Genomic DNA, 16721 nt, shown 5'->3' with positions numbered 1-16721 from the left:
CTGTAAATAAATAAGAAGAAGAAAAATCCTCCAGATTATAAAGCTTGAGTTTTGTGCTATGTTTAAAACTTAAAACTCCTTTCTGGATAATTTTTTTTAAAATAGCTCCTATTTTTGAAGGAGCTAAATAACTCAGAGCTAAATTCTGTAGTCCTTAATTAAGCAAAACTTCCACTGACTTCAGTTGTATGCAGTATTGTTGTTGCCATGTTGATCCAAGGATATTAGAGAGACAAGGTGGGTGAGATAATTAATATATTTTACTGAACCAACTTCTATTGATGAAAGAGACAAGTCCTCAAGCTTAAACGGAGCTCTTCTTCAGGTACACAGGGTGCCACAGCTAAATGCAATGTGGAACAGATTGTTTTAGCATAAGGAGTTAACGTGTTGTAAGAGACAATTCAAGGTGAAGTGGGTAGTGAACACCTCTGCAGTTGTAGGACAAAGGAGGGTTAGTAGGTTATATATTTAAGGCTATGTCTACACTACACAGCTTATAGTGACATGGCTGTGTCGCTACAGCTGTGCCACTAACAGTCACGCAGTGTAGCCCGCTGTTTGTCGGCCCTCCTGCCTACAAAGAACTTCCACCCCCAATGAGCTGGGTTAGCTTTGTCAGCAGGAGAACTCTCCTAGAGTGCTGCTCAGACCGGCATTTGTTCTGGGCAAAACTTGTCCTTCAGGGGGGTGTTTTTTTAACACCTCTGAAAGACAAAAGTTTTATCATTCAGTTACCAGTGTAGACAATGCCATGGTAATGAGCCATAAATCCAGTGTCTTTACTGAATCAATTATTTTAATGCCTAACGAAGTTATGAATTTGAGCTTCCAGGCACACCTTTTGAAGGTGGTGTGCTGGTTTCCTGTGAGGACAAGGACTGGGTGATCAGATATGAAATGATTGTTTTGTAAAAAACGTTCACACACAGATGATATGGTGTTTTTGTCTTTTATCATTTTTCTATGTGAGTTCATCTGAGAGCATAATGATTGTCTCTTTTCACCCACATAGTTGTTATTAGGGCATTTAGTACACTGGATGAGCTGGACCGCACGTTGTAATAGGCATATGTAGGACCCATGGATCTTGAAAGATGTGTTGTGGAGGATGTTGATCATCACAGCAGTAGAGGTATGTCTGCAGCATTTGCATCTTTTGTTATGGCAAGGTCTGGTGCTGCTTTGAGTTGCTGGGTCCTGGTCTGCAGGGAGCTTGCTTCTGATGATGAGCATTGCAAGGTTGGGGGGTTGTTTAAAGGGCAGAAGAGGAAGTTCAGGAATGATTTATTTCACAATGTGGTCCCCTTCGAGTATGGATTGTAATTGTTTAACGCTACTTCATATGAATTCCAATGCAAGGTGGGTAGGTGACAACAAGGAGTGTGACATCAGAGGGCTTTTTGTGCGTGTGTGTATTGAAGCAGGTTCTCTCAGGGGTATTATGGCCCATTCCATGATGCTATCTACTCTGGTGGAGGGTCCTTGTTTGACATAGCCAAGACTTTGTTAAGGCATGTATCAAATGCTTCAGTACAGGCTGATGTATTCTGCCAATCTCATTTCTGGTGCAGCTCCATTGACTTCAATGGACTTACATCAAGGATGAGTTTGCCCACATACCTCCTGCATTTCCTTCATACATTATGGGGCTGAAACTGCCCCAGGTGAAATAATGGTAAAATTCTCAACAATGATCAGAGTAGGAGCAGGCTCAGGCTACGGATTGTAACTATTGAATGGGCATGTCAGATTTATTAATACCTTTCTTCCAGTAGAACTAACCTCTTTTTTAGCACAAATAACTCTTTATTGTTGTTAGGTGAACTTTAAAAGATTAACCAGACTAAATTGACTTTTGTTTCACTGCAGGATACGCAAACATAGAGTCAGATCATAAAGCCTGGTCTACACTAAAAGGTTAGGTTGACTCAGCTACATCTCTCAGGGGTGATGTTGTTAAGCCGACCTAAGCCCCAGCGTAGACAGTGCTAGTTCAAGAATAGAATTCTTCCATTGAGCTGGCTATCACCTCTCAGTAGGTGATTACCTAGACTGACAAGAGAACCTCTTCCATTGGTGTAGGTAGGGTCTACATAGAAGCACTGCAGTAGTGCTGCTGTAGCTTTTCAAGCATAGACAATCCCTAAGAAGGCTGTTTTGTGCTGCTCTACCTTAATAGAATTCTTGGAGAGCTACACCATCTCTTTGCTAAAGTAGGGCAGGAAACAATCTTCCTATCTGTAATGGAGCCCTTGGAGGGCCAGGTGGTCTAGTGGATAATGCACTCAGTAATGTCTCTCAGCGGGAGGCCCTTTCAGTCCAGTTCCTCAGCCAAGGATGGGCTTAGCTTCACCCCAGTAGGCTCTGAGTCGGGGCTCTGTGAGGGTTAACAATGTCTGGTACCTTCGGGTGCCCTCCAAGTTACGTTCCCTGGGTCACTTCCTACCATCTCTCTCTCCCCATGGCTTCAAGTCCAATAAAAGGTAACAAAAGAAAAATAAAACACAACTAAACCTTCAGCCCAAACTAGGATCAGCATGTAGTTCTGTTCCTCACACAAGAAGACTTCTTTGGCACCTGTGTTCAGGAGCCCTCAGGGTAGGTCTGCCTTCCTCCCAAGCCCCATCTTCTGAGCTGAGTTGCTCCCTTTTAAGTTTTCTCTCCAGTTGGAGCATGCACTGCAGGTCTGGAGGCGTGGGGCTATCAACCCAATACTGTCCTTTAACCCCTTCGGTACCAGTGTGGGGTCTGTAAATTCTGTCACACCATCCAAGCTTTACCAGCCTAAAGCAGAGGAAAAGTCAAAATCTCAACAAATTTTTGCAAATTGACAGCACAAATAAGAAATTGGTTTGCATGTTAGAAACCATTAAAAAAGGGATAGAGAATAAGATGGAGAATATTTTATTGCCCTTATATAAATCCATGGTACGCCCAAATCTTGAACACTGCGTACAGATGTGGTTTCCTCATCTCAAAAAAGATATACTGTACTGGCATTAGAAAAGGTTCAGAGAAGAGCAACTAAAATGATTAGGGGTTTGGAATGGGTCCCATATGAGGAGAGATTAAAGAGGCTGGGACTTTTCAGCTTGGAAAAGAGGAGACTATGCGGAGATATGACAGAGGTATATAAAATCATGAGTGGTTTGGGGAAAGTGAATAAGGAGAAGTTATTTACTTGTTCCCATAAGAACTAGGGGCCACCAAATGAAATTAATGGGAAGCAGGTTTAAAACAAATAAAAGGAAGTTCTTCTTCACACAGTGCACAATCAACCTGTGGAACTCCTTGCCTGAGGAGATTGTGAAGGCTAGGACTATAACAGGGTTTAAAAGAAAACTAGATAAATTAATGCAATCCAGAGCGCTATCGCTGGGTTGAAAGTGTGGTCTAGCTTGAATAAAAGTTAATATCCCTCTATAGAAATAGACCTTTTCCTATTTTTACTGGTAGTAGATCTGACAGCTATTATCCTTCTATTATATTTCATGCCTCTTAATTCTAACGTATGGTGACACTTCACTTCCCAATATCCAATTGACATTCTTTTGATGTATCTTTTGGGCTGCTGCCTAAGTACATTTGCAAATAGTTTAGTACTCAGTTTAAGCTGAATATATTCCCAGAATTCCTTCGGCAATCAATTATTTATTACTTACAAATGTTAAGATCAAAAAGAAAAGAAATAGATGTATATTTTATTCTGACAGGAGGTCTATGGGGATTACAAAAAACAGAAACTTTAATGCTAAATTTGTGTAAAAAAGGTAAAAATGGGGATTCCCTAGTCAGTTTCTTCCCTTTAAGGGAGCAAATGGCCTGGATTAATCAGTTCTTCTTGTTTTTATTCAGTGGTTAGATATGAACATTGGACATTATTTCTCAGTATTATCTGACTGTATTTCTCAGTATTTTCAAAGGACAATCAGGGGCAAATTCTGTTCTGCTACATCTATGTAACACCATTAGGCCCAAATCTCACCCTCAGCTACATGGATGCATCTCTGATTATCCTCCTTGTGGAACAATTAAATGTAAATCTGCAGGAGAGCTTGTGCCAATTGCTTGGGAAGATCATGCTGGATGATTAGCTCTTTTGTTACATTTACAAAAGTTGCTTTTTATAAGGGGCCTCGGCTATGACTATGTAGCATACATTCCAGTAGGGTTGTGGGGGGCACAACAGGTGGACTTTAGGAAGATCATTTCTACTTCACTCAATAGCTGGGCAGCCATAGCAGAGGACTGAGGAACACTTTCAGAAGTGCCTTTAATTAAGGCATGATCCTGTGCCATTGACTTTAATGGGTGCAGAATCAGGCCCTTCATGAGTATCCGAACAGCTATGGAGGGATACAGGCCTGCCAGTGGATTCAAAGGGATTTGGATCAGGCCCAAAATGTCCAAAATGAAATTTGACAGAGACCCATCACTGGCTATTAAGCGTTTTTGATAAAGCATTCACTCACTCTTGACCACTGAGAATCTTAAGGATTCTAAATTAAATCCATGAAACCAGATTATGTCCCAAATAAAGGCAACTTCTGTAGAAGTAATGAAAACCATTCTCCCAACATAACCTCATGTAATGTACACAAAACCAGTATGACTCATACTAGTTAATCACTGTGGCAAGGAGCACCTATCTGTTCCACCATGAGGTGGGACAGAGCTGCTCTAAAGGAGGAGAGAAGAGGAGTAAAGGATACAGCCTGGCATGAACAACAAAAAGATCATTCCAATTCAATAATGCAAAATGGTGAAAAGTGTCCTTTAGGAACAGGAAATATTTTCAAGGTATGAATTGGCACATAGGCCTGATTCACCCTAATGTAACTCCATGATCTGCAATATTAAGAATATTATTAGCAAAGAAATAGAACAGTGTAAAGTGTCCAACTATGAATCTTTCACATAGTAAATGACAGAACTCAGTCAAGGCCACAGATCCATTTCACTAGAAGTGGCAAGGCTATCAATGCGCTAAATTTTCTTCTCAGTTGATATTTTCCATTTTATGCAGCGAACTCATCATACTATTGCTAAAATCCATGAGGTTGCACCAATGTAATTCAGTCTGTCATGAATGGAAAAATGTCGGTCTCCTCACAGGTGAAAAGTGTCAGGAAAGATCCTGCTCAGGAAAGATCTAATGAAACCTACTGACAGATCATGTCAGTGATCAACATAATTTTTGGAACACTAGGGCAGAGAATTGCCACATGAGATTGGAAACAGAAGAGGTGCACCAAAAAATGAGTAATAGTTCCCTGTTTGGTCTGCCACAGGTAGATTCAGTGTCTGCCTGAAGGCTTCCTTTTTTATTCATTCGTATTGCATCTTACTTACAGCTCTGAGATAGGTTTTAATTGAAAAGCCTGGTGTTTTCTGATAGATGGGTAGATTACACACACAGAGGAAATTAAACTTTTTTATTGTCTCTCTCAGGGTAGTTCTGCTGCCTAATGAATTTGGGGCTTGTCATGTTTGGAGTAAATGTATTTAATAATCTAGAGGTTAATTAGAAAAATAGCAACTGACTTTATTAAAAGAGTTTAATTCAACAATATAAATGGAGAGAGAATCTTCTCCAAGCAGGAGAATTCAAGCCCAAACCAGTGCCAAACGAATGTCACCCATACAGTTCCATCAAGTGAACATTAAGTGACAATATACATAACAAAACTCCTGTTGGAAGAAACTCATTGGCAGAATGAACATTGAAGACAGGAAGCTCTTACTTAGCTCACTTTAATTCCAGTTTCTAACTCAGCTGTTACCTAACTTCTGAGGGTTGATGTCTTTTATAGACTGAGCCTTTCACAGATGTCTTTATGACATATTATTAGATTCTAGTGTGTTTTTGCTTCCTTAATGCTTTTGTTTCTTGCTTTTAAATACTCAGACTATATCTTTGTTCAAGGAATTTATAGGCAAATGTAAAATTTGGAATAGAACGGTAATAATTCTTCAATGACGAATTGTTGATATAAAATTAAGCTTTATTTTAAGAAAAGAACTTTTGCTGTACTGAAGATTAAATTCTGATGTCTCTAGAGCACTCAGAGAGCTGTGCTGGCTTTTTCCTCCCCAGGATCCATACTAACCACATGACCCACACTAACTAGCCTCCTTCTGTTGGATTAAACTAGTTGTGACTGACATATCATCTTCAGTAGGAAAAGAGCAGAAACCAGCAAACTCATTTTGCCTAGGGCTGCAATTCAACTTTAAACACTTTCTTCTCAAGCACTGATCTAGCACAGTGAGTATCTTAAACATGTGCAATGGGAAACACAGAAACTCACCATGCAGGATGCTCACTCTGTTTTCCAAACCTGTAAAATCCGCATTGAGTGGGAGGGAGATACTCTAACAGACAAGTTCAGAAAGAAAGAGATGCATGCCCATAGCATCTGCTCTCCCTGCAGAAAAGCTATTGCTCTGGCATCTTTCGCAGCTGTAACTGCTATGCAAGCAGTGCTGATGCTGTTACATAGACAGTGCTGATGGCTCAAGGGGCACCCTCAGGCTGCTCACATGCCAAGCAGAAGCAGCCTAATTTCCTACCTCTATTAATGGAACTGCTGGTGCGCAAGGTCCCTGGACACTATATTCTACTGTCTGGCCCTGCTTCACTAAAGGAGGATTCTATTTTGTAAAAAAGAGAGAGCAATGGAAGTGTGAATTACCTCCTGCACTCATGCAGTATACTATCTCTCTGGGCTACTACTTCAGAAATGTGGAGGAATGCAAATAAAACTAAAGAAAAGAGGCAAAGATTGAGGGTGAAACCTTGGCTCCATTGAAGTCAATGTGAGTTCTGCTATTTATTTCGCAGGGCACAAGATTTCACCCTGAGGGAGCAAAGAGAGTTGGCAGAGATGTACTGTACAAGCAGATTTAAGATCAAAGAGGTGAGTCAGTGGATGAAGTCAATGGAGAGCTTTGAAAAACAGCAGAGTGTTGAATTGGATAAGGTTTGACACTTGCATGATGGTCACATCTACAACCAAAGAAAAGATAATGATATTGATAATTAAATGAAAAAAGCATGAATGAGGTTAGAAGCAATGTCAAGGTAACAATGAATTTTGCTAACTGTATAGTACCAAGCACATTGTCTTCCCTACAGAATAAAAAATAACAGCATGCTACGGATGATGAAAGACAGACTGACTTTAAAAAAAAATTATGTGTGTGTGAGAGTGATGGAGTTTACCAATCCCACACTATACCAGACCAAGGCATGGAGCAATACTGGGTTAGGGAAGCTCTGCACCTCAGCAGGTGTGATACAGGCTCCAGGTGGAGGGACAATTTAAAATGGCACTGGCAACCCAAGGGAGATACGGGCTGCCCTAGGAAGTGAAGCTGAGGCCCAGAGCTGTGGGCAGAGGGATCAGGGCCCCGGTAAGACCACTCCAGAAACGGCAATTTGCATTCCCTTCCCCCTTCGATGGCGGGAATCCACAAGAGACCCTGAAGAGCAGGATGTTGCATCCCCCAGGCGGACTAAACAGCTACTACTAAGACAGTGACCATGCCCCAAAAGGAGGAGCTCCAGCCTGGTAGGAAGAGACCCAGGGGCAGTATAACTTGGAGTAGACCAACGGGTGCTCTGGACACTATAGCACCCCTTTAGGGCCCTGGGTTGAGCATTCCCCCCACCCTGTTGTGACAGAGCCCCAAGAGGAAAATAGGAAACACACAGGAGGGGCTGAAGCTTGCTGTATACAACCCGGCAATGCTCCCCCACCCCCTGGACCTCCAGACCAGAGAGACTGAACAGAATTGTGGAGCTACGGCCTGACTACTAGGCCAGCTGGCTTTCAGACTGACCCGCTACAAAAATTCATGGAGAATGCAGACAACAACTTAGTAACCAAAGGGAGCCTGTGTAAGAACCCATGGGCCTAGAACCAGGGTATGAGGGGGGCACTGCTTCCTCATCACCCCTAGGGGTCCAGGCAGAGTTGCCACCAAGACATACTGAGAGGCTGAGGCCTGCAGGAAGTCTCACCCTAAAGGGCATAAGCGATAGCCATCCACAGTTCCCTAGTTAGCTGGCACTCCCCATATAAACCATGAAGCCATTTCTAGGAGCTTGCTGAGGAATACAGACCTCTAGTGGGCTCTTGCCTTGGATCCTGCCTCACTGCAACTTGTCCTCATCTCAGACTGCTGACCCTGATCCTGGTTTACTGTCTTCGGCTTAAGACCATTGCTGCCCTGGTGAAAGATCCTGCTCTGGCACAATCCCAGTTCTTGTTGGTTGCTCTCAATTTGGTAATGGACTCTGACTTTGTTATTTTGACCTGGCTTGGCCCTGATTGATCTCTGACTGTTGATTCTGCTACTGAGCAGCTCGCTCTGTGCCCACGAGTCACCCATGACATGGTTTTGATGGCCTGAGGTGTATTTTTTTTAAAAGAGGGGGGAGGGGAGCCCTGGAGATGGATCTTGACAAATTGCTAAAATGCATTTTGGAGAATCAACAACAGACCCAGTTGCTGTAGCAATTGGCAAAAGAACAACTGCAACAGGTTCTGCAGCAGCAGCAACTTATTAGGCCACTCAACACAGGGAGCAACAGCTGGTGCAACAGGTGGTGCCACTGGTACAGCCCCAAAATATGCCATCTAACTCATTGGTGGGAGCAGTTAACCCCAACTTAGCCTCAAACCTCCCCTTGAAACTGACAAAAAAAGGAACCAGATGATGAGCTTGAAGCATTCCTAGTCACATTTGAGAGGGTCGCCATGGCAGCCTTTTGGCCATTTGATTGCTGGGCCATCCTGGTCACCCCATACCTGACAGGGATGGCCCAGGCCATATACCGAAGCCTCCACATGACAGCTGTGTGGGACTATTCCCTACTCAAAGTAGTTATCTGAGACACTTTGGGCATTTAAAACAAGACCCACCACCAGAGGGTCAGCAAAAGAGATTTTCAGCTGCACTTTGATCTAGGCCGGTAGCCCAGACTCTAAAGGACCACTGCTAACAGTGGCTCCAACCCCAAGAAAGAACAAGAGTATGGGTGGTGGAAAATACTGTGTTGGAGCAGTTCCTCCAAATTCTCCCACTCAGAGTATAGGAGAGGATAGTACAACATCAACTACAGATGTAAAAGGTTAACCAGTTAGCATTAGGCTTACCGGTTAACCAACCATAATCGTTAACCCCAGCAGCCCTGTGCCAGCGGGATGGACCCCAGCCCCAGCCGTACCGTGCCAGTGGGGGGGACCCCAGTTGCATAGAGCAGCCCCAGCCACATCGGGCTGGCCAGCCAGAGGGACCCCTGCCCCAGCTGCAGCAGCTGGACCCCAACCCCAGCCAGGCCAGAGTGGGCCCCAGTCCCGGCCAGCCAGAGCGGGCCCTAGCCCCAGCTACACTATGCTGGCCGTCCAGAGCAACCTCATCCCCAGCCATGCCAGGCCTGCCTGAGCTACTTTGGTTAACGGTTAACCAGTTAAACAATATAATTTTAATCGTTTAACCGGTTAACTTTTTAAACCAATATTTACATCCCTAACACCGACTGGAGTCTCTGTCAGAAATGGGGACGCTGACCTACATGCTGTCCAAAAAACACAAAGGTGAGACCCAGTCCAGTCCTGACCAACTGAGACAACCAGAGGATGGGCGAGGAGGGGAGGTGCGAGAGGAACCTTGCTACCCAACCCAGAGGTGAGGTTGTCAGCCAAGCGGAGGCCACCATCCGGAATTTCTCCTCATGTAGAGATGGGACAACGGGGCCACTTTGGTGGGACTGCCCATCCGTGGTCTGAAATTATGAGTGTGTCTGATGATGGAATCCAGAGCCTGCAAGAAGGCACCAGAAAAACTGGTGGTCCCCGTGCAGGTTAATAATGTCAGAGTCTAAGGCTTAATAGACTAAGGATGTAGTCAGACAATTGTCAGAAAATGTTTGGCAAGGGCCAAGGGAGAGCCCTCAAGTACCATATTTCTACAATGCATCCTGAGGGTGTTCACCCCAACCCCATGAGATGATTGCAGTTAACTAGAAAGTACTATGTGGACACAGCCTGCATGGGGTTAGCCACAAACCTGGCCTATCCCATGTTTATGCCCTAAGGCATGAGTATACCCTATTTTAGCCTACATAATTCCAATAAAATATTATGGCTTGTAAAAATTTCCAGACTCTTTTCAAAATCAGCTATAGAAATTGAATCTGACTTGTTGCGGGAGTGAATTCCACAGGCGAAAGCTGTATGCTGCATGGAGAACTATTTCCTTTGTCATTCAGTGTATGCCATTAATTTTATTAGACAATGCCCCTGTTTCTCAGAATTCACCTGTAATGATAGTCATACTTTTCCAAGATGTTGTCAGGATTAAGACAGTAATGTTTGCAAAGTGCTTTGAGCCCTGCAGATGGAACATGCCAGATAAGTATGGTGTTAGAGTCCCACATTTTAAAATGTTATCCTAAATTCCTGCCTGATGTAATTACCTTCAGTGAGAGTTGCATGCACTTTGAAAGGGCTGATTTTGGCCCAGTGTTTCTATTTCACTCTGGCCACCAGATAATAAACTCAAATCTCATCCCTTAACATTGTTGGCCTCTGACGACCACAGAACATAATTTAAATAGAGCGATGACCATGCAAGGTGCCTAATCAACCCGTCCCCATAACAACCTTAACCCCACCCTGAAGCTCGCGCATGCTGAGCTGCCCAGGGAACCAACTCAGTCACGTAACGCGCAACCGCAAAAGAACAAAATACTGCGACACTGCGCATGTGCAGCATCAGCTCCCCAAGGAGGGCTGGTCGTGCCAGTCTAGGGTGGTGAAGTACGCACGCGCCCTAGGGACGTGCTACACTGCGCATGTGCGACCAGGGGGTGGTGGGGTGGGAGGTGCTGCTGGGCCCGGTCGCCTCGTCAGCGCTATGAGTGACGCGTTCCGGAAGGCGGAGTCGGGCACTCAGGTGAGGCAGCGCCGCGGGCCTGGCCGCTCCTTCAGGGCCGCACGGCCCCCCGGACTGGGGGGCCTCCCCCGCCCCGCACCGCCCCCAGGCGGGGCTCGGAGTAGCGCAGCACGGGCCGGGCGGGGTGGTGTCGCGCCGCCCCTCGCAGCACCCAGGCAGGCGGGGAGGGGTTCCCCTTTGGCGGGGCAGGGAGGACGCGGACACGTTGAAAGCCCCGCCTAGGATGTGGGCGCTGCCCGCGCTGGGGCGGGACCCCAGGAGCTGCCGGCCGCGGTCTCTGCCCGCTGGCACGTCCGCTTCTCCTCGCTGCCGACGGCATCCTGCCCGGACACGGCGGGGCTGCGTCCCGAGGGCCCGTCCAGGAGATGTGCGCCCCTGGCCCGCCCCAGCCACGTCTGGAAGTACAGGATGTGCTTAATTCCCCTGGAAGAAAATGGGACTTAAGTACGTGCCTAGACTTAAGCAACTGTTTAAATAGTTTGCTGAATAGAGTGAACTGCTGAGTCAGGGTCTGTATCCACACACACGCAGGTGCACACGGATACTGAGCATGCATGGGACTTGTCTACACTTGTAGAAGTTCAGTGTAGACAACACTACCTATCCTGCCAAGAGGGGTTCTCCCCTCAGTGTAGGAATCCATCTCCCCTAAAGGTGGTAGGTTGACAGAAAAATTCTTCCATCAACCTAGCACTGTCTACGGCGTGGGGCGGGGAGGTGGGGTTGGCTGTCTTAACTGCATTGCTCAGGGTGTTGGATCATTCACACCTCTGAGTGAGGTAGTTAAACAGACCTATTTTTATAGCGTAGACAAGGCCTCACAATAAACCTTGAGAGACTGTTGTTCACCTTAATGTACGTGAAGGTAGAGATGAATTGTAGTCACTTAAGCACTTTTTAAAAAACTGGGAAGATTTTAAAATTGCCCTGTGAAGTTTTGCTCATAGCAATAAGGCTTATGTTTCTTCATCCAGTTTTTCTCTGCCCTCCCACCACCCACCCTTTTTCTCTGACCTTTTGATCCTGACTGATGCTCTGAAAGTCTTTAAATCTTGCAGCAACACTTCCTTGTAGAATGTTGTGTAACTCATAAGTAAAAAAAAAAAAATTGTGCCAAATAAATAATTCTTCAAAAATCTCATAAAATGAGCTTTGTAAAAACAGTGACAATGGAAGTTGTAAGAGGTGAAGGTAGTAAAAGAGAGTAAGTGAATTTTGATTAAGCAAATAGCTTGTGAAGGGTAAAAATGTCTCGCTTTCATTTTTTTGACCAGTGGGCCTCTTAACACTTTTTTAATATATTGCTTAGAAAATATTGCATATTATTGAATGGCACCCAAAAATGTGCTAAGTACCTCCCAAAAGACATAGAAAAAACTCTTTTTAAGTTCTATTGAAGCACCATTAATTTTCAATTGGACTGAGGCTCCTAAGTGATTTTGACATGTTTTTGAAAATTTTTCCCACTGTCCCTTCCTCAGCAAACTTACCATTTAAGGGCCCTGTCCTGAAACTTATTCAACATGGGCAGATGTCTTTTGTCCACAGGAACCCCTATTTTCTACACACTAATAATCACGTAAAAAGATCCACTGGGATACAATGTAAAGTGCAATTATTCAGAAATGTGTTGAAAACACATCTAGGCTACTCTCTTACTAAGGTAGATACAGAGAAGCACTGGAAGGTAATCATTTTGTGGAAAAAAGATAAAAGTTATGTGAAGGAAGAAGCAGGCACCCATAATTAAATTATGGCATGCTGATCTCAGTAGTGACCAGATGTTGCTGTATCTTTTTCAATTTTTCTGTTCAGTTACTTTCTTTAGCAGTGCTATGTTAACTGGTTATTTAAACCATTCACAACAGCAGGTAGAAACAAGTGATTTCTGTTTTTGCAGACTGATCCTTTGATCACTACAAATATTTTACCCTATACCAGGTATTTTACTCAAACACACGGTGCCCGCGGGGCTATTTCCTGTGGCCCACCAAGCGGCCTTCGCCCACCCCGTGGCCTACCTCCAGGCCAGGGGTGGGCAAACTACAGCTGCAGGATTGCCCCCCTCGAGCACTGCACCGCTCCCTGAAGCGGCTTAGGTCCCTGCAGTCGGGGGTGGGAACAGGGAACTGCGGCCAATGGGAGCTTCGGGGGAGGTACCTGGAGGTGCGGCAAGCAGCATGCGGGCCCTGCATCCCTCTCCCCCAGGGGCCGCAGGACATGGTTCCAGCTACTTCCCAAAGTGGGGCCAGGGCCAGCAGCCTGCCCTGGCCCCGGTATGCACCGCTGCCACCCCAGAGCCCGAAGCCCTCCTGCACCCTGCCCCCCAGCTCCCTGCCCTGAGCCCCCTGCTTGCACCTCAACTCTCTGCCCTGAGCCCCTTGCTGCACCCCACCCCCGTGCCCTGAGCTCCCTGCTCATCCCATGCCCCTTCTGCACCCCAATCCCCTGCCCTGACACCCTGCCTGCATCCCAACCCCCTGCTGCACCCAACTCCCTGCCAAGCCCCCTGCCTGCACCTCAACCCCATGCCCTGAGCCCCCAGTTGCATCCCACATCCCTGCCTGCACCCCAGTCCCCTGCCCTGAGCCCCCTGCCTGCACTCCAACTCTCTGCCCTGAGTGTCCTGCCTGAACCCCAACCCCCTGCTGCACCCCAACCCCCTGCCCTAAGTCCCCTGCCTGAACCTCAACCCCCTGCTGCACCCCAACCCCCTACCCTGAGCCCCCTGCCACATCCCATACCCCTCCTGCACCCCAACTCCATGCCCTGAGCCCCCTGCTGCCCCCCACACGCCTGCCCTGAGCCCCCAGCTGCATCCCACACCCCTTCTGCACCCTGAGCCCCCTGCCTGCACCCCAGCCCCCTGCTGCACTTCAGCTCACTGCCCTGAGCCCCAACCACACCCCTCATGCACCCTCTGGGGGCAGGGAGGGGGTGGAGTTGGGGTGGGGACTTCAGGAATGGGGGCTGGGAAGAGGCGGGGCCTCATGGAATGGGTGGAATGAGGCAGCGCCGGGGGCAGCAAGAGGGGGTGTCAGTGATGCGGCCCTCATTTGAGTTTGAGACCCCTGCCTTATACAGTAGAAATGTTAAGAAGGTAACATGAAATTGCCTATGCCAGAATATGGCCAAGAGGTTAGTTAGTCCCAGCTCTCATGAAAAGTTCAATATATCTTTAACAACCACAAGTGGTAAGGTCTCCTCTCTTGTCCGAACATAGTTTTGCTTCAGTCTCATTAGATGTAGTATGGACAGACCTTTCACAGAGTTTGTTGCAAAGTTGTGTTTTGATCCTGCCAGGAAGTCCCTCGGTGCACAGCAGGATACCAGGAAAGCAAGTGTCTGTGGAGATTCTGCTTCAAAACTAGGAAGAAAACACAAGTTTCATAGAAACACAGGTGTATTATCATCAATAAATTTTGAATAATCTGTTCAGTGCTCAAGATAAGCACCTGTCGTTATTTTCATGGCAATATGTAAATGTTCAGTTCAGATAACTGCAAGTTCATATTTAAGCCATAATGATCAATGTACCAGATATTTTCTGACGACTAATGACTTGATGAAAGGAGCTGGAACAATCAAGAACTACTAACTAATCCCCAGGAAATGCCCTATACAGAAAGTATTTTCTATTCTAAAATGAAAATTGGGGAGGGGAAGAGTATGGATTTAAAAAAAAAAAAAAGTGATGCACATTAGCTGGAACTGAAATGGCACTTCTTTAAAATGAACACTGCATCCAGTAGTCAGACTGCTTATATTACCTTAGCATTCAGCAACTAACTAACTGTGAACAACTGCATGTACACATTTGCAGAGCCTTGTAAAATGGTAGGAACCTGCAAAGCAGAGGGCCGGTTTCCAGCACACTTCATATTCTCTTGAGATTCCAAGGAGCCATTAGTTCTAAGACATGCTTGTTTTTATAGTTTTCATAACGTACGGAGACTTAAAAAAAAATTATGTGATTTCAATTCAAATTAATACAAACTAGGAAATGCATATTAAGGTAATCTTTGATGCAATGATATGGCAGATTTTGAAGTGGCGCCTAGGTTCAGCCATCATAGCAGGGTACCTTATATTTGTAGAGCAGTACAAAGGACTTAGCCTCACATCTTCCATTCCTTTTAAGATGTATGGCTAAATCCTGCACTGGTCTGAAAATCTCAATCATAGTTTCTAAATTGAATTTTCTTGTCCATGCAAAACTGCTGAGTTAGTTGAATGTAATTTTGTCTTAATTTAAATCAGGAGAGTTGTTGAACCATTCGTACTACTAACTTTTCCAATAAAGTGTGTTCTATTTAAAAAGTAGGGAATAATTTCAGTTTTAACACCACCAAATGTCATAGATCATCCTTTTTTAAAAAGAAAGAAAAACTTGAATGCTATACCAGCTAAACATTAAGATTGAGTTATACCCTTTTAATGTTTAGGGGCATTCTAGTAGAAGGAATTTCAGAATCGTGGATGAGCAGTGCTGTGATAAATCATGCAGTATTGCCAACCTCAGAAGATCAAAAATCATGTCAGACTCCAAAAAAATTTTTTTGTAAAAGATATTATAGTGGGTTTTGGTCTGTCTTGGGTTTTTGTTTTTGTTTTCTAACTCCCCTTACCCATCCACAGTGTGTGTGTGTGAGATTTTGTTTCTCACTCTTCCAAAATTATTGGGTAAGAGATTTTGACCTTCTCAGCAGGAGCTCTCATGCCCACATCTGCACATCATTTCCCCAGTAATTAATTCTGCACCCCACTATCCAAATCTATCTTGTCTTGTCTGTCCCTGCATCAGTTCTTCCCCCACATCAGTTCAACTCATCCCTCCACACCTCATCAGTTCAGCCCCCACAGCCTCATCTCTGCTCCTCCTAGACTCTTTACCCCCATCTTCCAGGCCTGGGGAGAGAGGAGCTATAACAGCATCTTCCCAGGCTGGGTGTGAGGGGGGAGGAGCATAGAAACTTTCCCCTTTGCTCAAAAGAGTGGAAGAATAGGGAGCAGAGCGGCTGGGCTCCATCAATCCCCTGTGCTCTCCCCCTGAAAATGGCTTCAGGTTGCTGAAGGGAGGGAGAGAGAGAGAGTGCTCTAGCTATAGCAGCTCTGACTGATTACTTTGCCCTAAAAGGCTGGCCAGTGAGGCATGCAGCAAATCAGAGGGGACTTCCCCAGGCAGGGCTCAAATTTGCATAAAGGGTGGAGCTTCTTGCATCATCTCAGGACAGGCACCAAACCCAGCCAAAATCCTGTCATTCACACACACAAAAAAAATCATGAGATGGCAACACTGTAATGTAATGCAATAATTAATTATATCGTTGTTGTGCTGAGGATGCTGTGGGAGCCCTAAACACACTTTATGTTGTGGATTTAAATGAGTCTTAAACTTTTAATAATGTTTTAATAAACATTAATACAGAAACACATCTATTTGCTGCTCCCTCTTTATGCCTTTTTTTAGGTTGAAGGAGAGTAGCACAATTGGAACTTCGCCTTCAAAGACCATAATTAGCTGAAATCTAATAATTTATCATCCTAGAGGAAAGGCTGTTTGTTCAAAAGTCTTAAATATATTCTTGGTGTCTCAGCTTGACAGCCTGTGTCTCTTGACGGCTGAAGTCTTCTTAAGCATCAAAGTAAAGCATTCCATGATCTTGCAAGGCTTGGATCTCTAAAACAGATATTCATATAATATTACTGTTCCCTGCCACACTGTTATGTAAGATTTTTAGTAAACTTTATTT

The 16721-nt window shown here is 45.1% G+C and overlaps 1 protein-coding gene across 2 annotated transcripts in view; it reads left to right on the top strand.

The window, feature by feature from the left end:
- Positions 1-10868: 10868 nt before the first annotated feature.
- The window catches only part of XRCC2 (X-ray repair cross complementing 2), a 28769-nt gene continuing 22916 nt past the window's right edge, over positions 10869-16721 (top strand). Inside the window, exon 1 of one of the 2 annotated variants that reach the window (XM_050940438.1) lies at positions 10869-10968. In XM_050940438.1, coding sequence (XP_050796395.1) covers positions 10930-10968 — 39 coding nt within the window. In that variant the 5' untranslated portion in view covers positions 10869-10929. Of the gene's footprint in view, positions 10969-11158; positions 11413-16721 lie in introns of those variants that run through there. The other variant, XM_050940439.1, reaches the window with a different exon arrangement.

This window comes from Gopherus flavomarginatus, chromosome 2 (genome assembly GCF_025201925.1).
Source record: "Gopherus flavomarginatus isolate rGopFla2 chromosome 2, rGopFla2.mat.asm, whole genome shotgun sequence".
Classification (NCBI taxonomy): Eukaryota; Metazoa; Chordata; order Testudines; family Testudinidae; genus Gopherus; species Gopherus flavomarginatus.
This window is presented reverse-complemented; position numbering and strand designations above follow the sequence as displayed.